Raw genomic sequence first — 23,227 nt, 5'->3', positions numbered from 1 at the left:
ATAAAGCAAAGCAGTTCGACAGATACAACGACACAGAGTTACACATGGAGTAAAACAAACATACAGTCAATAATACAGTATAAACAAGTCTATATACAATGTGAGCAAATGAGGTGAGAAGGGAGGTAAAGGCAAAAAAGGCCATGGTGGCAAAGTAAATACAATATAGCAAGTAAAACACTGGAATGGTAGTTTTGCAATGGAAGAATGTGCAAAGTAGAAATAAAAATAATGGGGTGCAAAGGAGCAAAATAAATAAATAAATTAAATACAGTTGGGAAAGAGGTAGTTGTTTGGGCTAAATTATAGGTGGGCTATGTATAGGTGCAGTAATCTGTGAGCTGCTCTGACAGTTGGTGCTTAAAGCTAGTGAGGGAGATAAGTGTTTCCAGTTTCAGAGATTTTTGTAGTTCGTTCCAGTCATTGGCAGCAGAGAACTGGAAGGAGAGGCGGCCAAAGAAAGAATTGGTTTTGGGGGTGACTAGAGAGATATACCTGCTGGAGCGTGTGCTACAGGTGGGAGATGCTATGGTGACCAGCGAGCTGAGATAAAGGGGGACTTTACTTAGCAGGGTCTTGTAGATGACATGGAGCCAGTGGGTTTGGCGACGAGTATGAAGCGAGGGCCAGCCAACGAGAGCGTACAGGTCGCAATGGTGGGTAGTATATGGGGCTTTGGTGACAAAACGTATTGCACTGTGATAGACTGCATCCAATTTGTTGAGTAGGGTATTGGAGGCTATTTTGTAAATGACATCGCCAAAGTCGAGGATTGGTAGGATGGTCAGTTTTACAAGGGTATGTTTGGCAGCATGAGTGAAGGATGCTTTGTTGCGAAATAGGAAGCCAATTCTAGATTTAACTTTGGATTGGAGATGTTTGATATGGGTCTGGAAGGAGAGTTTACAGTCTAACCAGACACCTAAGTATTTGTAGTTGTCCACGTATTCTAAGTCAGAGCCGTCCAGAGTAGTGATGTTGGACAGGCGGGTAGGTGCAGGTAGCGATCGGTTGAAGAGCATGCATTTAGTTTTACTTGTATTTAAGAGCAATTGGAGGCCATGGAAGGAGAGTTGTATGGCATTGAAGCTTGCCTGGAGGGTTGTTAACACAGTGTCCAAAGAAGGGCTGGAAGTATACAGAATGGTGTCGTCTGCGTAGAGGTGGATCAGAGACTCACCAGCAGCAAGAGCGACCTCATTGATGTATACAGAGAAGAGAGTCGGTCCAAGAATTGAACCCTGTGGCTCCCCCATAGAGACTGCCAGAGGTCCGGACAGCAGACCCTCCGATTTGACACACTGAACTCTATCAGAGAAGTAGTTGGTGAACCAGGCGAGGCAATCATTTGAGAAACCAAGGCTGTCGAGTCTGCCGATGAGGATGTGGTGATTGACAGAGTCGAAAGCCTTGGCCAGATCAATGAATACGGCTGCACAGTAATGTTTCTTATCGATGGCGGTTAAGATATCGTTTAGGACCTGGAGCGTGGCTGAGGTGCACCCATGACCAGCTCTGAAACCAGATTGCATAGCAGAGAAGGTATGGTGAGATTCGAAATGGTCGGTAATCTGTTTGTTGACTTGGCTTTCGAAGACCTTAGAAAGGCATGGTAGGATAGATATAGGTCTGTAGCAGTTTGGGTCAAGAGTGTCCCCCCCTTTGAAGAGGGGGATGACCGCAGCTGCTTTCCAATCTTTGGGAATCTCAGACGACACGAAAGAGAGGTTGAACAGGCTAGTAATAGGGGTGGCAACAATTTCGGCAGATAATTTTAGAAAGAAAGGGTCCAGATTGTCTAGACCGGCTGATTTGTAGGGGTCCAGATTTTGCAGCTCTTTCAGAACATCAGCTGAATGGATTTGGGAGAAGGAGAAATGGGGAAGGCTTGGGCGAGTTGCTGTTGGGGGTGCAGTGCTGTTGACCGGGGTAGGAGTAGCCAGGTGGAAAGCATGGCCAGCCGTAGAAAAATGCTTATTGAAATTCTCAATTATGGTGGATTTATCAGTGGTGACAGTGTTTCCTATCTTCAGTGCAGTGGGCAGCTGGGAGGAGGTGTTCTTATTCTCCATGGACTTTACAGTGTCCCAGAACTTTTTTGAGTTAGTGTTGCAGGAAGCAAATTTCTGCTTGAAAAAGCTAGCCTTGGCTTTTCTAACTGCCTATGTATAATGGTTTCTGGCTTCCCTGAACAGCTGCATATCACGGGGGCTGTTCGATGCTAATGCAGAACGCCATAGGATGTTTTTGTGTTGGTTAAGGGCAGTCAGGTCTGGGGAGAACCAAGGGCTATATCTGTTCCTGGTTCTAAATTTCTTGAATGGGGCATGTTTATTTAAGATGGTTAGGAAGGCATTTTAAAAATATATATATACTTATATTAGGCCTACTTGTTATTTTGTATTTTACCTATTATTGATATTGATCAACTGTACTGTACATCACGACTCAAATTTGATTTGATTTCCTGTCCAGCTACCCTGGGGCAGGGCTGCGTGTGCTCCCTCACGTGTTCTCCTGCAAGGAGATGCACCCACGTTGAAGACCATGCTGGAAGGAAGAAGCCATATGGGGAATACATGAGGGGGGGAGAAAAGTACATACATGTGTCCAGGACACTTGGAAAAATGTAAGATTGTCCCGGATGTGCACGCAATTTTCATCCAAAGTATGAGTTCTATTGCGTAATTTAATTGTTGATGAAAGTAGGCTGTTTTAGAGGCATTGGACCTATTTCAAGAAGCCGAATTGAAGAAAGGGCCTCATGTTAGCAATGCCAGCATCATTCTTATCAATTATAAATAACGTTTGCTGTTGCGCAATTTTATGTAGGCCTAGTTTATTGGAGGATTTATACTGGAAATGCATTCACTGGCAAATGTTTAAACCAGCATCAGTAGAGAAAGCATTGTTGTGTTAATTTCCCATAACCTCATTCCTACACCCCTACTTTAAGAGAATGGTATAGTCTTTAGATTTGCCCTCCCCTCCTTGAATTTTTGCTCGGCTAGGCTCAGATATTGATTGTGTAAGATAACGCCATTGAGCAGTGTAATCAAATCATCCTCACAAACATTGGAAGGTGTATAAATAACAAGCGCTCGTTTGCTTTTTATTCGAAAGGTATGAAAGGAAAGCAGTGTATACCTCATTTCCTCGTGTATTCGCTTTTAACGTGAAGACATCCATGGATACAGGTGACAACAGACGTAGACGGGCGAGGAGTGTGAAAGCCAAAATAACTGGTACGCAAGATGCGTCTGCGAAAAGGGAAAATGCAAACGTCCTAAGATCTTTGAGTGTTGGGAATACAGACGACAATGATGCCATGGAGGATGACGCTGGCTTTATCAAAAATTGGAGTTTGGAGCGAAAGGTCATGGCTCCGCGGTACAGTTTACTCCGTGAGGTCGGAAGGGGCAGCTATGGCGTGGTCTATGAAGCGATTGCACGGAGGTCGGGTGCAAGCGTTGCAGTAAAGAAACTTCGATGCGATGCACCAGAAAATGTCGAGCTTGCCTTGGCAGAATTCTGGGCCCTGGCTAGCCTTGAGAAACGACACGAGAATGTGGTGCAATTGGAAGAATGTGTGCTACAAAGAAACGGTATGGCTCAGAAAATGAGTCATGGGAACAAGAGATCCAAACAATACTTGCGGTTGGTGGAGACGTCATTAAAAGGTATGCTGCCTATGATGATTGTGTGGAAATCACAGTTCCATATATATATATCAATTCACGTTACGTCATTTCTCTATGCCGGCAGCTGTCTTATGGTATATGGTGGGCATTTTGTGTTGGTTCCATTGTCTATTCAGTTCAACGAAAGTGTCAAATGAAACCAATGCGTGGAAGTGATTATTTATTTTTGTCCTCCAGTGATGACGTAACCTAATTTAGATGTATTATAGTGGCCTATTTTTGTCAAGCCATTGATTATCATATCCACTAGACTGGGACGTTTTAATATTCTAGTAGTATGAACACCGTAGATTTTGACGCTCACCGGTCATTTTCAAGATCAGTCGAGACTGTATAGCCTAGGTTAGGTTGAAGTGAAATGATTGGAAACGATGTTACAATGAAGCAGCAATTGCATCAGTTATTGTCCGGTCTTGGGAGCTGTTTTTTACGTGAATACTTCAATCTGAATGCTTTTGAGCAAAGCCATTTGAGATACGTGAGTTGGTGTCACGTACCAGCTCTCATTGGGGGTCTTTGTGAGTGTCGTCATCTTGGCTCACTGAATGGAAGCCTCTTTAATGGCTGTGTCGCCCTCTTGTCACAATGCTGGCCCTCTCTGTTATGCAAGTGCTATTAGCCAGGCCATACCATACTCTGTAAGCCCTAGGGTTCACCCTGAAATATTTGTTTTCATTACAGTATAGAATGTCGATTTGCTTTTTGTTTTGAAGCCTTAAGTTTACTTGCGTACAGTTTTATACCACTTGATTTGGTGATGGAATCAGTATTCAAAATACTTATTCGAGTGGGATAATTTATCCACAGAGGACAGATAATGATTGAGGTTCTCATTCTTCGCACGTAGATAATTGTATCCTGTTTTCAGGTAGGACCAGGACGATACCAGTAATCGCGATACTCATTAGTATTGTGGCAAGGAAATAAAACATGAACAGGTTTTAACAACCGCCCTAATGTTGTAAACAAACATTTAATTATGGTGTCATCTAGTCACATTTATTGTCCCCAGGTAGGGCACACAATATTTAACATGTATCAGGTTTTAAAGGACTAAAGAATAAGATCTGCTTTGTGTTTTCATTTTTGCCATGGAAAGAATATCGCAATAAGGCTATTGTCACAGCCCTAGTTTCTGGTAGGCATAATTGCTGTATTTTATAGTGGGTCAAGGTCTTGACAGTTTCCTATGAGTGCATTCTTTACCACTCTTTCCACTCACAAGTTCAACTGCCTTGTCATGTGAAGTAGTTTCTCTTGTTTGTATTCAAATTAGTACCTGATAGGATCACAGTTCGCCTGATTTGATTGCCTCATTAATGTTGTGTTTAACCCTTTCACCCGTTTGTATTTAAATGGGGATCCATTTGATAAACATTCTTTCTGATTTCTTGAGGTCATGCTTTGTTACAAAGCTTTGCATGAAGTTGCTCAAGGTTAGATTGTTGTTCAAGTAACAGAGGCATAGTGAAGAAAGCATTTGCAGATATCACTGTCTATAATATAGCCTAGGTTAATATGTATTAATGTAGGCCTAGGTTAATATGTATTAATGTAGGCCTAGGTTAATATGTATTAATGTAGGCCTAGGTTAATATGTATTAATGTAGGCCTAGGTTAATATGTATTAATGTAGGCCTAGGTTAATATGTATTAATGTAGGCCTGGGTTAATATGTATTAATGTAGGCCTAGGTTAATATGTATTAATGTAGGCCTAGGTTAATATGTATTAATGTAGGCCTAGGTTAATATGTATTAATGTAGGCCTAGGTTAATATGTATTAATGTAGGCCTAGGTTAATATGTATTAATGTAGGCCTAGGTTAATATTAGGCTTATAAGAAGTTTGTGTAGCACCATAGTCATATCTGTACCTGTTAGACGGCATTGTGTTGACAGTATACAAACAAGAGAACATTCAAGCTACTCCAAACCTGTTTTTTTAACAGCCTAGAGCCCACTTGTAATTCCTATATTTTGCAGCTTGTCACAACCTTTTTTCCTGGAACACACACACACCCTAGATAATGGGAGTTGGATTAACTGAGGTTATAGACTGAAATGTCCAATATGACTTCCTTGGCGATGCTGCGGCGATGGATTTTGTAATTAAAGCATCTTATGTGTAAATGTTGTAATATTATCCAGTTTGGGTATTAAACTGTGATCAGAAAAGAAAACCTCTTCATTACCTAGTCATGATTGTCTTTTTGTCAAGCTAATCATTCATCTGTTTATAATTTCCTTTATTTTTCACAGTATTGGCTCATTTGGTATCCATGGTTCTGTAAGGTAGGGGTTCGTTTTACTGTTTAGTACTGCTGCACTTTTTTTGATTCATGTCCATCCATTGCAGGTGAGCGAGTGCTGAGCCACCCAGAGGAGCCCTGCTACCTTTGGTTCGTCATGGAGTTCTGTGAAGGTGGAGACCTGAACCAGTTCATCCTTTCGCGACGACCCGACCCGCTGACCAACAACAGTTTCATGCTCCAGCTCACCAGTGCCGTGGCCTTCCTGCATGAAAACAACATTGTCCACCGAGACCTCAAGCCTGACAACATCCTCATCTCTGAAAAGTCGGGGACACCAGTTCTCAAAGTCGCCGATTTCGGCCTCAGCAAGGTGTGTGCTGGCCTAGGGGGTGCTGGGAAGGACGACGAGGGCGAAGACAAGAACAAAAACGTTGTCAACGTCAACAAGTTCTGGTTGTCGTCGGCATGCGGCTCAGACTTCTACATGGCACCCGAGGTGTGGGAGGGCCACTACACGGCCAAGGCGGACATCTTCGCCCTTGGCATCATCATCTGGGCAATGCTGGAGCGGATCACCTTTATCGACGCTGAGTCCAAGCGCGAGCTGCTGGGAACTTACGTGAGGCAGGGCGCCGACATCGTGCCAGTTGGCGAGGCACTGCTAGAGAACCCAAAGATGGTACTGAACATCCCGCAGAAGCGCAAGTCCTCCATGTCAGACGGGGTGAAGAAACTTTTGCAGGACATGCTGTCGGTCAACCCGCAGGACCGGCCCGATGCGCTTGAGCTACACAACAGGATGGACCAGCTCACATGTGCTGCGTGACCCCCCCCCCCCCCCCCCCCCCCAAGAATCGGAACTAGAACTCTTCCCCAGGTACTTATCCATACATTTAATCTTTTGTCTTGTTTTTGCATTGTCTACAATCAATGGTGGTTTTGTCTAGATGTACTTTATTATTCACAAGCACTGTTCTGTTGACAGATTGGCTTTGAAAGATGTCTTTGTAGCCCAGTAGAGAGGTATGCTTAGTGACAGAAGGTTCTGGTCAGGGCATCTGCTCATAAGTTCCAAATGTTTGTGCTGCCTGCTCCCCAGATGTTTTCAACTGAATTCCTTTAGCTCCAGCAGTTTAAACTGGTTGAGGAGTCCAGGGCTTTCTTCCTCATCCCAGCTGAAGGGCAGAGCTTTTTCTATGTAGAGAGACACTAGTGAAAACATAAGTGCAAGCCAGCAAAGAGATTAGTTAATGGAAAATGTAATACATTTTTTATAATCAAGGCACGTCTTGCATATAACTGCCAGAAGCATCCTTGGTTTGTTTTGTTCATAACACCACTTAGGAAAAACTGTTATCAGAACAGGAAACACAAACTACTGTTAAGTCAATGCTCCCTATGGGAAACGGCTTGGATTATGTCAGGGCTTGACTGAACAGCGTGTACTGTATGTCCTCCATAGGTGTATCCATGTGTAGAGAAGAGTGCTGTTCTCAGTAGATATAGACTGTGTTTGTGTGAGGGTCATTTCCATGACCACCAACATGTGAAGTTCATAGGAGCATGGAGCGCAGGTAGCCTAGTGGTTAGAGTGTTGGGCCAGTAACCAAAAGGTTGCTGGATCGAATCCCGAGCTGACAAGGTAAAAATCTGTCGTTCTGCCCATGAACAAGGCAGTTAATCCACTGTTCCCCAGTAGTCCACCATTGTAAATAAGAATTTGTTCTTAACTGACTTGCCTAGTTAAATAAAGGTTCAATTAAAAAAATCTCCATGGACAGAGTGCTGAGGCTTTAAATCCCCTTTAAACCAGTTACATAACAGGTTGGTGAGAAATAGGACGGCATCAGTAGGCAAGAATCTGCCACTGGCAGCCAAACAATGACAATCTGCATACAGTCCTCAGTGGTAAACGCAATGGATTTCAAATAACTGCAGAATATATGGAATACAAAAATTACTCTGTGGATTGATTCATGGGGATCCTAATAAAATACTAACATATTATAGAACCTAGGCCTTCCTTCAGCAAGGACCATGTGGATTTAAATCTCTCATGAGTCTTAATAATTCACATACAAGCGACTGTACTCCGACTGTAGAATTCGGCCAGTATATAAATCTACCCTCCCCATCCGCCTAATTGTCAAATGTGACCCGGTGGAGCTACTGTCACTAAAGTTGAAGTTGAATTTTCCTATTCCTTTTTGATGTAAATGTCATGTTTTATAGAAGGGTTCAGACTTTTCAATTTTTTGGGGGGGTGGGGGTCTTGTTTTTCAGAAACAATTAACTTACTCGTGTAGTATCAAGGCACGTAAAATACATGAACAAAAACCACCCAAATACGTCCTTTTACAAACGGACACACTCAGTATAGTGGTGGTCTTTAGATTTATTATACATTATCCGCAACGCTATATTCCATTTTGTGCATCACAAGCCGTTTCCTCTACCAGCTGTGCTGCGTGGGCTGTGTCTGTACTATAAAGACACACTCGGCCTCCACAACTGCGTGGGGGAAACGACTCAACCAAAATTGATTATAACGTTGCTGATAAAGTTTGTAATGACACAATTGAATGTTTACAACATCTAAAGACTTGCATCACTATACTGAGAGTGTGTCCGTTTCCAAAAGGATGGTGGGTGTTTTTTTGTTCCGTGTCTTTTGTGTGTTCCGATACCGCACAACAAGCAATGAGGAAGTGATTCGCAGCTGGGCAGGCAAAGTTTCCACAAAAAAACAAACAAAAAAACACACAAAAAGAGAGTCTGGACCCTTTTATAACAATAAAAATAGAGATTTTCTTCAGAAAAGGGCAAATTCTCCTTTAACCTGTTCCTTATCCCTTTTATAGTACCTTCTATCAGGAAGCCAGGCTTTAGAAGAAGCAAGGTTGTCATGTCTGGAAAATGGTATCTGTAATCAAGTTAATAAAAATTCCAGTGCAGTGCCTAACTAACAAAATCACACTGTCACAAACTAGCATCTTCATATTTAAGGTGATGTCACATACAACCCAAATATGACCCTATTACCTGGTTGTGTTTTTGCTGAGTAATGATATGATAAACAGTGCTATTGCGTCTTCGTGTCATGTTAGGGCCAAGTTTCAGTCAGCTGGGGTTTGTGGCTCAGACCCAGACAATGGTCCCACTGCAGTGGCTGCTGCAGATGAGTGGGACATGTAGGTAGTAGCCTGGTTATGGTCTGCAACAGGACGGACCACTGCTGCATTGACTCAGCAATACTAAACACTGACCTAGGCCACACAAGTCTGGTTTTGTAGGCTATAGTAAGATTAATGTATTTATTGTAGTGAATATGGCTGTTTATCAATCTGTTTTTACACACTCCATGCCTGTCTTTCAGACTATGTAAACACACTGGTGAGTGTATAGCCCCTCAGACTAGCTGGTGGTTTGACCAGTTCAGACGTCCTCCGTATGGCCAGTGTGAAAGACCTGGGTGTTTGTTTACCCTGGCCCGCATTCAGAGAAGGATTTCTGTGTGCAGTGTTAAGAGCCTCTAGTGTTTTAATGTCTCACACTAGCTGCCGCTGACCCATTTGCGCTTAAGCCACACATTTAGGTCATGCAACCCATTTAGGTTATGCAACTGAAAAAGTCAGCTGGCTTGACATAACAGTAGGTTTTTTAATAGCTTAGTCATTGAGATTCAATTGTTTATGGTTAGGTGTGAATGCTCTCAATTGTGGTTTTAGATTGTGTCCTTTTGTCTTGGCCCTGAACTCCTCCTCCTGCCACCCACACAACCTCGTGATGGAGAGGTTGGAAGGCCTAGCTACAAGGCTACATCTCTTTTTCCTGCGCCCCCTTTTTTTTTTTTTTTTTTAAACAATCTTGCTTAATACAATTTTTGGATCGAATATATCCACCTTTTTGTTTTAACTGAACATTCTTTGCATGTTAGCTCTGACTTAAATTATGCATTTATTATTATTTTTTTCCTTGTCTCCTCAGGTACCACTTTCAAACTTCCTGGACCCAATGAATCAGTGAAAGTACACTTTACTTTGGAAGACTGTGAAATATCTACCATGAGAAAAGAAAAAGGAAGCATTCGAGCCAACTGCTAATTGATACCGCAAATGGAATTAGTATTCTATCAGTACAGTTCTCAACCTATATTGTTACAGGGAATGTTTTACTTGGCCTGAAATTAATTGTAGAATAATGATTACACATGTACTCCATTTGTATTGATATACCTGTTATATCTGCTGCTTTGTAGTAGGATGGCCATGTTTGGTTGTTTGTTTGTCCTGAATGTGTCTGTTTTGGGTTCACCCTGTGAACCGGTGGCACTGTGTATCAAGACACGTTTGATATATGTTCAACACCTCGGCCACTTTGTGTGCATGCTTCACTGACACCCCACCATCTTGCCCCATCTTCCATTGACAAACTACATTATCCTACTGACAGCTTTTCATCCCGTTTCACTTTAACTTGTCCATCACTTGAAGGCATGACATAAAATGGTGAGCAAATTGTTGATTTGAAACCAGTGGACTGAAAATATATATTTTTTACAGATGGTCTGTGCACCTTTGCTTAAATGATTTAAATCCAAGTAGCCTTTTTTATTATGCCCCACCGTGCCTTGATAATCATCTGAAAGTGGGATTGAAATTACCATTTTAATTGTTTTCTTTAATTTGACACTTGTTTTCTTTAATTTGAATTTTGAGGGGGGGGGGGGGGGGGGTGGAAAGTGTGCATTTAAAGCCGATGGTTGCCATTTGAGATGTGATGAGATCGATGCTGTGGATATGGTGATATCACCCATAGGATATTCTTTGATTTAGACTCAGCCCAGTCGTTGGTAAAGAAAAGAAAAAAGCTGTTTAAGGTGTGCTGTGTTTTTAAACTATTGGATTGCTTCTAAGAGACTGGCTACCACCCTACATCACCTCTCCTCTCAACTCAGTATATTGACTGGTCATGTATTTTTGTGAATTGTTTTTGCCATCACACTTTACATAAGAGCAGCATATTGATCTATTTGATTCTGTTTTAAGATTGTTTGTTCTAAAAAAAAAAAAATGTTTTTAATGATTTTCTTTTTGAGCCATTTTGTTGAAGGGTATTTTATCTTTGAGCTTCCCAAACACCTGGTAGGATCTTACATATCACAAATGTGTGACAAACACAGGATGGCACAGTTTTCTATTCGGGATAGTGATTGTTGACTATTACTGAGAATCTTGATCACATTTAGAGAAATGTAACCTTTTCATCTGAGGAAATATCGACTGAAATTCACAATTGTTTTTAGTTCAAAGTTCATTTTAACTATGTAACAAAACAACAATCTCAGATTTCTTGTTGCTTTTTGTAAATCGTTTGTAAATCGTTGCCATTAATTGAGTTCACTTTTAGTTCTGCATCGAAGTGTTTTCCTCTTTTGTGTTTTAGTCACTAAGCAGCCATAGACTTGTTTCCAGTCCTCCTTTGTGTATTATGCTACCTCATTTGCCTGCACGTTTGCAGATACTTTCCTCAACTGAGCCATCATGTTTGTCTGTGTATATATATTTTTTTCTGATTCTTTAGGAAGTGCAAGGTTGCGAATCCCATTGCTATCAGAAGTAAGTTTATGTAAGTTGTCTGTTCTATTCAATAGTATTTTTCATATTTGTTGCTTAGTTTTCATTTAAGCAAAGAAAATGGGTCATTTCTTGTTTATCCTTAAGATCTAAAGGGTTATCCAAATTACACAACTTCTGTCATTTTACACAAGTGGAATGGGTCAGTTAGTTTTTTTGTCTGTGCCCATTTTGAGTTTGGTTTGCATTTAGCTGAAGCTTACTTTTAAGGCAGGCAATTGTCTTTCTAATACAATGGTCATCTTTCTCTTATGGTTTCTGCCATGTTTTGATCCCCCTTCCCTTGAGAAATATACCTCATGTTCCACTACTTGTTTTCTGCCCGGGGTTGGTAAACTGTATGACCTGTAACCAAGCTCAAGGTCAGAATTGTTGTTTTTTGAGATACCTAATTTAACAAAAGGGACCATGGAGACAAGTATGAGACTGTATTTTTTTTTTTTTTTTAAGAATCTTATTTATACTACTTTAATTCAGTTTATTTCAAGCTCTTCATGCAATCTTTTTACTCAACTGAAAATATTCCTGTAGTGTACTGTGGCAGGTTTGCTGTACAAGAGGTGACACCAAATATCCCAATAGTCTCAGATGTACAGTAAAACGAACTCTTCTTTTGCTGCTGGGTTTGGTAAATTACACATCTACCTGTCGATGTTTAGTAACGTGTGGTTTGCTGCTGATTAGAGACGCACTTTCGTCTCATGTTCTTTACTTTCTCAATCATGCAGAGATGGAGTATTTTATAGTTCCATTTGGTGATTCACACAACAAGCTTCTATGCAACCATCCCTCACTAAAAACACTGTGCAACGAAGCAGGTTTGACCTGTTTTAATTTTTTGCTATTTTAATTGCTTGTCATCTTTCTCTGAGGGTTTAGAGGAGGAATCTCCATATTATCGTGATGTGAATTATGCTTCCTATCATTTCAATGGAATTCACTGTCCTTGGTCTGGTCTTAGAGCGTACTAGATATGTTAGCTTCAGTGAAGACTTCTCTTTGGTATTGTTGTACATCTTTTGGTTTCTCTTCCAATAAAGTCTATGAACAAAAATAACATTTTTTTTGTCCTTTCTGGAAGAGTTTTAGGAAGTGTGTAGTCTGCCTGGTGAGACTGCAGTCAAACAGTTCCTATGAAAGCACTTTGGCATTGGTTTTTACAACGGTTAGATGATGCCTGTGCTTGTTTAAACATGCCTTAAGTCCAATACCCAAAGGATATTTTCACATTATCATTATCGCCTAGTTAAGTAAAGATGAAATATAAAATTAGCTGGGAAGGGGCAAGTCTTTCACAAAGAGAAGCTGTCTCCCTTGAGGCTTGTCTTTTTTGTATTTATTATGGATCCCCATTGGTTCCTGCCAAGGCACCAGCTACACTGGGATCCAGTGAAATTAAGACAGTTATACAAATGTAAAAACATTTCACAACACATTGTGCCCCCTCAGGCCACTACTCTACCACATATCTACTACCAAAACCCATGTGTGTGTGCACGTGTCTGTCTGTCTGTGCACGTGTCTGTCTGTCTGTGCACGTGTCTGTCTGTCTGTGCACGTGTCTGTCTGTCTGTGCACGTGTCTGTCTGTCTGTGCACGTGTCTGTCTGTCTGTGCACCTGTCTGTCTGTGCACGTGTCTGTCTGTCTGTGCACGTGTCTGTCTGTCTGTGCACGTGTCTGTCTGTCTGTGCACGTGTCTGTCTGTCTGTGCACGTGTCTGTCTGTCTGTGCACGTGTCTCTGTCTGTGCACCTGTCTGTCTGTGCACGTGTCTGTCTGTCTGTGCACGTGTCTGTCTGTCTGTGCACGTGTCTGTCTGTGCACGTGTCTGTCTGTCTGTGCACGTGTCTGTCTGTCTGTGCACGTGTCTGTCTGTCTGTGCACCTGTCTGTCTGTCTGTGCACGTGTCTGTCTGTGCACGTGTCTCCACAGTCCTCGCTGTTCCGTAAAGTGTTTTTATGTTTTTTATTTTTACTGCTTGCATGAGTTACTTGATGTGGAATAGAGTTCCATGTAGTCGTGGCTCTATGTAGTACTGTGGAATAGAGTTCCATGTAGTCGTGGCTCTATGTAGTACTGTGGAATAGAGTTCCATGTAGTCGTGGCTCTATGTAGTACTGTGGAATAGAGTTCCATGTAGTCGTGGCTCTATGTAGTACTGTGGAATAGAGTTCCATGTAGTCGTGGCTCTATGTAGGACTGGAATAGAGTTCCATGTAGTCGTGGCTCTATGTAGTACTGTGGAATAGAGTTCCATGTAGTCGTGGCTCTATGTAGTACTGTGGAATAGAGTTCCATGTAGTCGTGGCTCTATGTAGTACTGTGGAATAGAGTTCCATGTAGTCCTGGCTCTATGTAGTACTGTGGAATAGAGTTCCATGTAGTCGTGGCTCTATGTAGTACTGTGGAATAGAGTTCCATGTAGTCGTGGCTCTATGTAGTACTGTGGAATAGAGTTCCATGTAGTCGTGGCTCTATGTAGTACTGTGGAATAGAGTTCCATGTAGTCGTGGCTCTATGTAGTACTGTGGAATAGAGTTCCATGTAGTCGTGGCTCTATGTAGTACTGTGGAATAGAGTTCCATGTAGTCGTGGCTCTATGTAGTACTGTGGAATAGAGTTCCATGTAGTCGTGGCTCTATGTAGTACTGTGGAATAGAGTTCCATGTAGTCGTGGCTCTATGTAGTACTGTGGAATAGAGTTCCATGTAGTCGTGGCTCTATGTAGTACTGTGGAATAGAGTTCCATGTAGTCGTGGCTCTATGTAGTACTGTGGAATAGAGTTTCATGTAGTCGTGGCTCTATGTAGTACTGTGGAATAGAGTTCCATGTAGTCGTGGCTCTATGTAGTACTGTGGAATAGAGTTCCATGTAGTCGTGGCTCTATGTAGTACTGTGGAATAGAGTTCCATGTAGTCGTGGCTCTATGTAGTACTGTGGAATAGAGTTCCATGTAGTCGTGGCTCTGTAGTACTGTGGAATAGAGTTCCATGTAGTCGTGGCTCTATGTAGTACTGTGGAATAGAGTTCCATGTAGTCGTGGCTCTATGTAGTACTGTGGAATAGAGTTCCATGTAGTCGTGGCTCTATGTAGTACTGTGGAATAGAGTTCCATGTAGTCGTGGCTCTATGTAGTACTGTGGAATAGAGTTCCATGTAGTCGTGGCTCTATGTAGTACTGTGGAATAGAGTTCCATGTAGTCGTGGCTCTATGTAGTACTGTGGAATAGAGTTCCATGTAGTCGTGGCTCTATGTAGTACTGTGGAATAGAGTTCCATGTAGTCGTGGCTCTATGTAGTACTGTGGAATAGAGTTCCATGTAGTCGTGGCTCTATGTAGTACTGTGGAATAGAGTTCCATGTAGTCGTGGCTCTATGTAGTACTGTGGAATAGAGTTCCATGTAGTCGTGGCTCTATGTAGTACTGTGGAATAGAGTTCCATGTAGTCGTGGCTCTATGTAGTACTGTGGAATAGAGTTCCATGTAGTCGTGGCTCTATGTAGTACTGTGGAATAGAGTTCCATGTAGTCGTGGCTCTATGTAGTACTGTGGAATAGAGTTCCATGTAGTCGTGGCTCTATGTAGTACTGTGGAATAGAGTTCCATGTAGTCGTGGCTCTATGTAGTACTGTGGAATAGAGTTCCATGTAGTCGTGGCTCTATGTAGTACTGTGGAATCGAGTTCCATGTAGTCGTGGCTCTATGTAGTACTGTGGAATAGAGTTCCATGTAGTCGTGGCTCTATGTAGTACTGTGGAATAGAGTTCCATGTAGTCGTGGCTCTATGTAGTACTGTGGAATAGAGTTCCATGTAGTCGTGGCTCTATGTAGTACTGTGGAATAGAGTTCCATGTAGTCGTGGCTCTATGTAGTACTGTGGAATAGAGTTCCATGTAGTCGTGGCTCTATGTAGTACTGTGGAATAGAGTTCCATGTAGTCGTGGCTCTATGTAGTACTGTGGAATAGAGTTCCATGTAGTCGTGGCTCTATGTAGTACTGTGGAATAGAGTTCCATGTAGTCGTGGCTCTATGTAGTACTGTGGAATAGAGTTCCATGTAGTCGTGGCTCTATGTAGTACTGTGGAATAGAGTTCCATGTAGTCGTGGCTCTATGTAGGACTGGAATAGAGTTCCATGTAGTCGTGGCTCTATGTAGTACTGTGGAATAGAGTTCCATGTAGTCGTGGCTCTATGTAGTACTGTGGAATAGAGTTCCATGTAGTCGTGGCTCTATGTAGTACTGTGGAATAGAGTTCCATGTAGTCCTGGCTCTATGTAGTACTCTGCATCTCCCATAGTTTGTTCTGGACTTGGGGATTGTGAAGAGACCTCTGGTGGCATGTCTTGTGGGGTATGTATGGGTGTCAGAGCTGTGTGCTATTAGTTTAAACAAACAGCTCTGTGCATTCAACATGTCAGTACCTCTCAAAAATACAAGTAGTGATGAAGTCTATCTCTCCTATACTTTGAGCCAGGAGAGATTGACATGCATATTATTGTTAGCTCTTCGTATACATTTAAGGGCCAGCCATTCTGCCCTGTCCTGGGCAAATTGTACTTTTCCTAAGTCCCTCTGTGGCAGCTAAACACACGACTGAACAGTAGTCCAGGTGTGACAAAACGAGGGCCGGTAGGACCTGCCTTGTTGTTAGTGCTGTTTAGACTGCTTTATTATGGACAGACTTCTCCCCATCATAGCTACTGTTGTATCAATATGTTTTGGCCATGACAGTTTACAATCCAGGGTTACTCCAAGCTGTTGAGTCTCAACTTGCTCAATTACCAAATTATTCATTACAAGATTTAGTTGAATGAATGATTTGTCCCAAATAAAATGCTTTTAGTTTTGGAAATATTCAAATCAAATTTTAATTGTCACATGCGCTGAAAATTGCAGGTTTAGACCTTACTGTGAAATGCTTAGTTACAAGCACTTAACCAACAATGCAGTTCAAGAAATAGAGTTAAGAAAATATTTACTAAATAAACTAAAGTAAAAAATACAATAAAAAGTAACCCAATAAAATAATAGCGAGGCTTTACACGGGGGTACCGGTACCAAGTCAATGTGCAGGGGTACAGGTTAGTCAAGGTAATTTGTACATGTAAGTAGGGGTAAAGTTAGTCCTAACTTACCCATTCTGAATGCAGCTCTTAAGTGTTGTAGTGGTTTCACCTGCTGTGATAGCTGGTGTGTATAGTGTTGAGTCATCAGCATAACTGTTGATTCTCATGAAATACTGGTTTTGTTCATTCTAGAATAACCCCCCCATCACAACAGATGGGCCTTTGGAGCTGCGATGTCAAATGGCCGTCTCCCTCTAAGCAAGTTCAACAGAGGGAGTCTTGTGTGACTTCCACAAACACTGCATTCACACAACAGAAGTACAGTATGTAGCTATTCAAACGTGCTATTAGCACCTCTGACTGCACAATTCAAAATGAAATGCAGCGAACCCAGAGAGTCTTCTCAGAATCTAACACCCTAAAAAAATGTAACATTAAAAAGATATGATAGAACCAAATCATTGCAGGCAGGGCGCAGTGGATCTGCAGATTTCAAAGAGATGTTAGAAGGTGCCAGACTGCCAGTAATGATGTCAACAAGCCCACTCATATTACGCTTAATTAGAATCACCTCATGAAAATCATCTCGTAAAGAACACGGGTAACATGTCACAACACATCCCAAGTCACACCAGGTGAATTCCCCTCAGGGGTGATGCTGTACTCATATGAAAAGGAGGAAAAACAAGACAGAATAACACAACTGCCATTTTGTGTCAGGAAGAGGAAAGCCCTCTCCAACGGTCTTAAGAACTCTCCATCCTGGCAACTGAAAAGAAAAGGTCATATATAATGAAGAAAATACAACTGTAAAAATAATGCATGGTGGTGTAGGTGAAATTGCCATGGGCCACTGCCTCAAAAAAAGGTGGAAGGTGGAGGGCCACAGATTGTATATGAACACGTCATTGTGTCGAAATGTGAAGAATTGCAGAGAATTTTCTTTAAAGTAACTGTCCAGCGTTTCCAGATTTTGAAGAAATATGTCGTATAGTTAATTACAAAATGCGTGAGTTCCACTTATACTGCATTTTCAAAATACCACTCCATATACACCCCTCCAGATACCCCTCCATATACCCCCCTCCAGATACCCTCCATACTCCCTCAAAATACCCCCTCCATATACCCTCCTTACACCCCTCCAGATACTCCTCCAGATACCCCTCCAGATTCCCCCCCAGATACCCCTCCAGATTCCCCCCCAGATACCCCTCCATATACCCCCCTCCAGATTCCCCATCCATATACCCCCCTCCAGATACCCCTCCATATACCCCCTCCATATACCCCTCCAGATTCCCCCACCAGATACCCCCTCCAGATACCCCTCCATACCCCATCCAGATACCCCTCCATATACCCCCTCCAGATACTCCTCCAGATATCCCTGCATATACCCCCTCCAGATACCCCTCCATACTTCCTCCAGATACCCCTCCATACCCCCTCCAGATACTCATCCAGATACCCCTCCATACCCCCTCCAGATACTCCTCCAGATATCCCTCCAGATATCCCTCCATATACCCCCTCCATACTTCCTCCAGATACCCCTCCATACCCCCTCCAGATACTCATCCAGATACCCCTCCATACCCCCTCCAGATACCCCTCCATACCCTCTCCAGATACCCTCCATACTCCCTCAAAATACCCCCTCCATATACCCTCCTTACACCCCTCCAGATACTCCTCCAGATACCCCTCCAGATGCCCCCCCAGATACCCCTCCATACCCCCTCCAGATACTCCTCCAGATACCCCTCCAGATTCCCCCCCAGATACCCCTCCATATACCCCCCTCCAGATTCCCCATCCATATACCCCCCTCCAGATACCCCTCCATATACCCCCTCCATATACCCCTCCAGATTCCCCCACCAGATACCCCCTCCAGATACCCCTCCATACCCCACCCAGATACCCCTCCAGATACCCCCTCCATACCCCCTCCAGATACTCCTCCAGATATCCCTCCATATACCCCCTCCAGATACCCCTCCATACTTCCTCCAGATACCCCTCCATACCCCCTCCAGATACTCATCCAGATACCCCCTCCAGATACCCCTCCATACCCCCTCCAGATACTCCTCCAGATATCCCTCCATATACCCCCTCCAGATACCCCTCCATACTTCCTCCAGATACCCCTCCATACCCCCTCCAGATACTCATCCAGATACCCCTCCATACCCCCTTCCAGATACTCCTCCAGATATCCCTACATATACCCCCCTCCAGATACCCCTCCAGATACCCCCTCCAGATACTCCTCCATACCCCCTCCAGATACTCCTCCAGATACCCCTCCATACCCCACTCCAGATACCCCTCCAGATACTCCTCCATATACCCCTCCATACCCCCTCCAGATACTCCTCCAGATATCCATCCATATACCCCCCTCCAGATACCCCTCCATACCCCCTCCAGATACTCCTCCAGATATTCATCCATATACCCCCCTCCAGATACCCCTCCAGATACCCCTCCATACCCCCTCCAGATACTCCTCCAGATATCCCCCTTCAGATACCCCTCCATACCCCCTCCAGATACCCATCCATACCCCCTCCAGATACTCTCCCAGATATCCATCCAGATACCCCTCCAGATACTTCTCCAGATACCCCTCCATACCCCCTCCAGATACCTCTCCAAATACCTCTCCAGATACCCCTCCATACCCCCTTCAGATACTCCTCCAGATATCCCTCCAGATACCCCTCCAGATACCCCTCCATACCCCCTCCAGATACCTCTCCAGATATCCATCCATATACCCCCCTCCAGATACCCCTCCAGATACCTCTCCAGATACCCCTCCATACCCCCTCAAGATACTCCTCCAGATATCCCTCCACATACCCCCTCCAGATATCCCTCCACATACCCCCTCCAGATACTACTCCAGATATCCCTCCACATAACCCCCTCCAGATACTCCTCCATAAACCCCTCAAGAGAATAATAATTTGTCATCTCTAACAGTGTATAATTGCAGGATCTATGTTTTAAAATGTAAAAAACATTCCGGGTAGGACCTGTGGTGTAGGACCTGTGGTGTAGGACCTGCCGGGTAGGACCTGTGGTGTAGATATTCGCCCCCCAATATCTACACCACAATTTGCCTTGTGACGCATGGTAAACACAATGACAACTTTATATTGGTACTTTGTCGACCGTAACTGAGTTTACTAGTTGCTAATAGTTTCTGCAAGTGGCCATTTTTGTTGATTTCTAGATATAGGATATTAATTATGGGAAAGGCTACAAAGGTTTCTGCCTTACTGACTACATATATGAGTCTGGCAGAGCACCAGTCTCCCGGGGTACCCTGGGGTGTGACACCAGTGGCAAAATGACAAAAACAAAGGATTTCTTCCATTGTTCTTTGTGAAACGTCCTTATAAGTCATTTCCCAGCCCATTGTCATTGAGGAGCACCAGAGCACCACATTCGATCCCCCTCTAATTGTGTCACTCCTCCCAGTACAGGCAAGGCACCGTGGGGAGGGTTGTCTAAGAACCACCCCCCTCCCTTCAGTAAGAGCTCCAACAACATGTCACCTAACACTGTACTAACATGGCCATAAAAGCCAGGGTCAAAAAACCCACAACAGCCCACCAAAGAGCTGCTGACCTCTCGTAAAAACCTATACACTGCAAACATGCCTGGGTTCACAATAGTCATGTGTGATCACTACTGGGGGGATATATTTTTCACTTTATCAACAAAAGGGTCATTAGATACATGATGGAATGGTCTGTTGACTTCAAGATGAGTAATAAGAAACATGATGTGCTCTATGACAAAGCGCTATTGACATTGATGTTGTTTTAAGGTCAACGGTGACAAAGGAGATAAAGGAGAGGGCATGTTTCTTTCCCATTTGCGGAAATCCCTGAAGAATTTCCTGGTCTAGAAAACTGACATGAGGAAGGGTAACGTTCCAACTGAAAACAAAGGACCGAAAAAGACTTAAATTAACACATTTTCCTCCTTTTATTGTTGTTTTCTCGTCCGGATGGCTGTTAATTAATGAATAAATAGGTACAGAATATGACATAACAATTCATGCAAGTTCTATTCCAAGTTCTAGACCCACTTTTCTCAGGGGTTACTGATATAGAGGCCGTTGTTTGTGAGGAGCAATCAAACCAGGTGTTCAGTTGGTGGTGCATTTACAAGCATTTTGCTACACCCATAATAACATCTGCTAAACACATGTATGTGACCAATACATGTTTGTTTTTTTGGTGTCATATGCATATCTACTAGTTTAAAGACAAATCCACTCAAAAACCTTTTCCTTCATTAGTCCACTGTTAAAGCTGCAATATGTAACTTTTTGGGTGACCTGACCAAATTCACATAGAATTGTGAGTTATAGATCTGCCATTCTCATTGAACACAAGTGTAAGGAGTGGTACATCGGTTCTATGTGCTCTATTTCTATGCTTCCCATTCTCAAGTTTTTGCGTCTTTTACTTTCAGTTTTCTACACCAGTTTCAAACAGCTGAAATTACAATATTTTGGTTAAATGAAAATATATTTCACAGCGGTTTAAATGGTACAATGTTTCTCTACACCTTTCAAAGTCAACTCGGGACCTCGAAGCCAGTTTCACTGCATTTTTTCATTGTTCCCCTCTAATCAGGGACTGACTTAGAACTGGGACACCAGGTGTGTTTAATAAATTTTCAGGTAGAACAGAATACCAGCAGGCAACGGACCTTGTAGGGTAAAGGTGCTCTACATAATCCATGGATTGTTTTGTCACATAATCTGAAATTAGGCAAACTATTTGTACTTGCAACCAGGAAATGGCGGTGCGCCTTCTGCATATTGCACCTTTAATACAGTCCCAAAATGTTTCGCATGTCAGCAGTCACGATATTGGACACGACATTGGCCTTTCAAGAAGCGAAGTGTCACTTGCCACATCATCATGATGATGTAAAACGCGTCATCATATGATGCAAAATGCGTCATATGATTCAAAACGCATCATCATGATGATGTGGCAAGTGACACTTCGCTTCTTGAATGTCCACTATCTTGAAAACTTGACCGCTAACATGCAAAATATTTTGCGACTGTGTCAACAGTGGACTAATGAAAAAAATACCAAAATATAGTTTTCGAGTGGAATTTTCCTTTAAGAGGACCAGACTGACATGTGGTAGTAAGTAAGGACTACACAACAGCCAGCCAACAACCATACAGTACAGCTAAACATGGGAGACAAAGACAAAAACAGGAAGCTACCTCAAGCATATGGTGGAAGGGGATTTCGCTAACAGGGGGAGAGTGTGGACAAAGTTAGGTATTTGCTCACTGAACATGGGGGAGGGGTAGCATCTATGAAAATGAGAGGGTGAGTGGAGAAAGGCTGCTAGGGGGAAGAGGAAGAGTGTGCGCATGCGTGTGTGTGCGTTTATATGTCTGGGTGTGTGTGTGCGTGCACATACATCTGTGTGTCTGCACTCAATGACTGGGCAGAGGGAGGCACCTAGGGAATGGCAGTATCACGAGGGTGGGTTTGCAGCCTTGTGTGTGAATGGAGTCAGTTGCTGATGATGTTATGTCAGCTGACTGACAAACACTGGTATGTGGAAGGCAAGTCTGATAGACAGTAACTGATAGCCCAGTGTGTTAGAGCTTAGTAGTGCTTATTGTGACTGAGTAGTACTTTCAATGTAAATGTGTTGTATTGTTTACGCCACACCTAGACTAATAGGTCTAGAGGCAAAATAGAGGGACAATAGTACTACTGTAATGGGGAATTAAACCAAACGCTGTAGCTCATTTTCTGACGTACGACATGTTTGTTTGTTTGACAGATTATTCGATTGTATGGATGTCTTGATCGCCACAATGGCCAACACGCAGTACAGTTGCGTGATAATACGCAAACACATACTGATGTAAGCATTATCATATTACAAAGCCAGAGACCGTTTCCAAGTACAGGTATTCAAATATCTTTTCTCTGCCAATAACCTGTCAGGTAAACTCACTAGGCACACGGCCATCAAATATCTACTTCTCTCACATTACATGCCTCAACACTCATAGAAAAACCAACAAACAAACAAAACTTCCACTAATTCATGAGCACAGCCGATTGGGCCTTTGAAGCTGTAAAATGTGTTTAACAGGTGAATTAGGCTGAAATGGCATGACAGATTTCTGTGGCTATTGATCAAAACAAAACAGCCTGACAGAGCGCACCAGTATAATCCCATTTAGCAGAAGCACGTAACCCCAAACCCCTAACCTTATACTTTTTTTCACACTAGTGAGCTATTCCTGGGCTGGCTACGCATCCATCACTACTGTACTATTCCTGGGCTGGCTACACATCCATCACTACTGTATTATTCCTGGGCTGGCTACACATCCATCACTACTGTACTATTCCTGGGATGGCTACACATCCATCACTACTGTACTATTCCTGGGCTGGCTATGCATCCATCACTACTGTACTATTCCTGGGCTGGCTACACATCCATCACTACTGTACTATTCCTGGGCTGGCTATGCATCCATC

At 42.9% G+C, this 23,227-nt stretch overlaps 2 protein-coding genes across 2 annotated transcripts; both read left to right on the top strand.

The window, feature by feature from the left end:
* Window positions 1–2,987: 2,987 nt before the first annotated feature.
* LOC109891410 (serine/threonine-protein kinase 35-like) lies at window positions 2,988–12,648 on the top strand. The gene is made up of 3 exons (XM_020483912.2): window positions 2,988–3,680; window positions 6,060–6,832; window positions 9,943–12,648. Exons 1-2 carry the CDS (start codon window positions 3,188–3,190, stop codon window positions 6,779–6,781), a joined length of 1,215 nt encoding a protein of 404 aa, XP_020339501.2. The 5' UTR covers window positions 2,988–3,187; the 3' UTR covers window positions 6,782–6,832; window positions 9,943–12,648.
* Window positions 12,649–17,644: 4,996 nt separating this feature from the next.
* LOC109891652 (proline-rich extensin-like protein EPR1) lies at window positions 17,645–19,597 on the top strand. Its single transcript, XM_031823914.1, has 2 exons — window positions 17,645–17,649; window positions 17,896–19,597. Exons 1-2 carry the CDS (start codon window positions 17,645–17,647, stop codon window positions 19,595–19,597), a joined length of 1,707 nt encoding a protein of 568 aa, XP_031679774.1.
* Window positions 19,598–23,227: the final 3,630 nt, after the last annotated feature.

This window comes from Oncorhynchus kisutch, linkage group LG5 (assembly GCF_002021735.2).
Source record: "Oncorhynchus kisutch isolate 150728-3 linkage group LG5, Okis_V2, whole genome shotgun sequence".
Taxonomy (NCBI): domain Eukaryota; kingdom Metazoa; phylum Chordata; class Actinopteri; order Salmoniformes; family Salmonidae; genus Oncorhynchus; species Oncorhynchus kisutch.
This window is presented reverse-complemented; position numbering and strand designations above follow the sequence as displayed.

Excerpts from the sequence above, each read along its gene's own strand:
- LOC109891410 (XM_020483912.2), top strand. The coding sequence starts at position 3,188 with ATGGATACAGGTGACAACAGACGTAGACGGGCGAGGAGTGTGAAAGCC. Across the intron at positions 3,681-6,059 it reads GGTGGAGACGTCATTAAAAG|GTGAGCGAGTGCTGAGCCAC; the intron begins GTATGCTGCCTA and ends CATCCATTGCAG.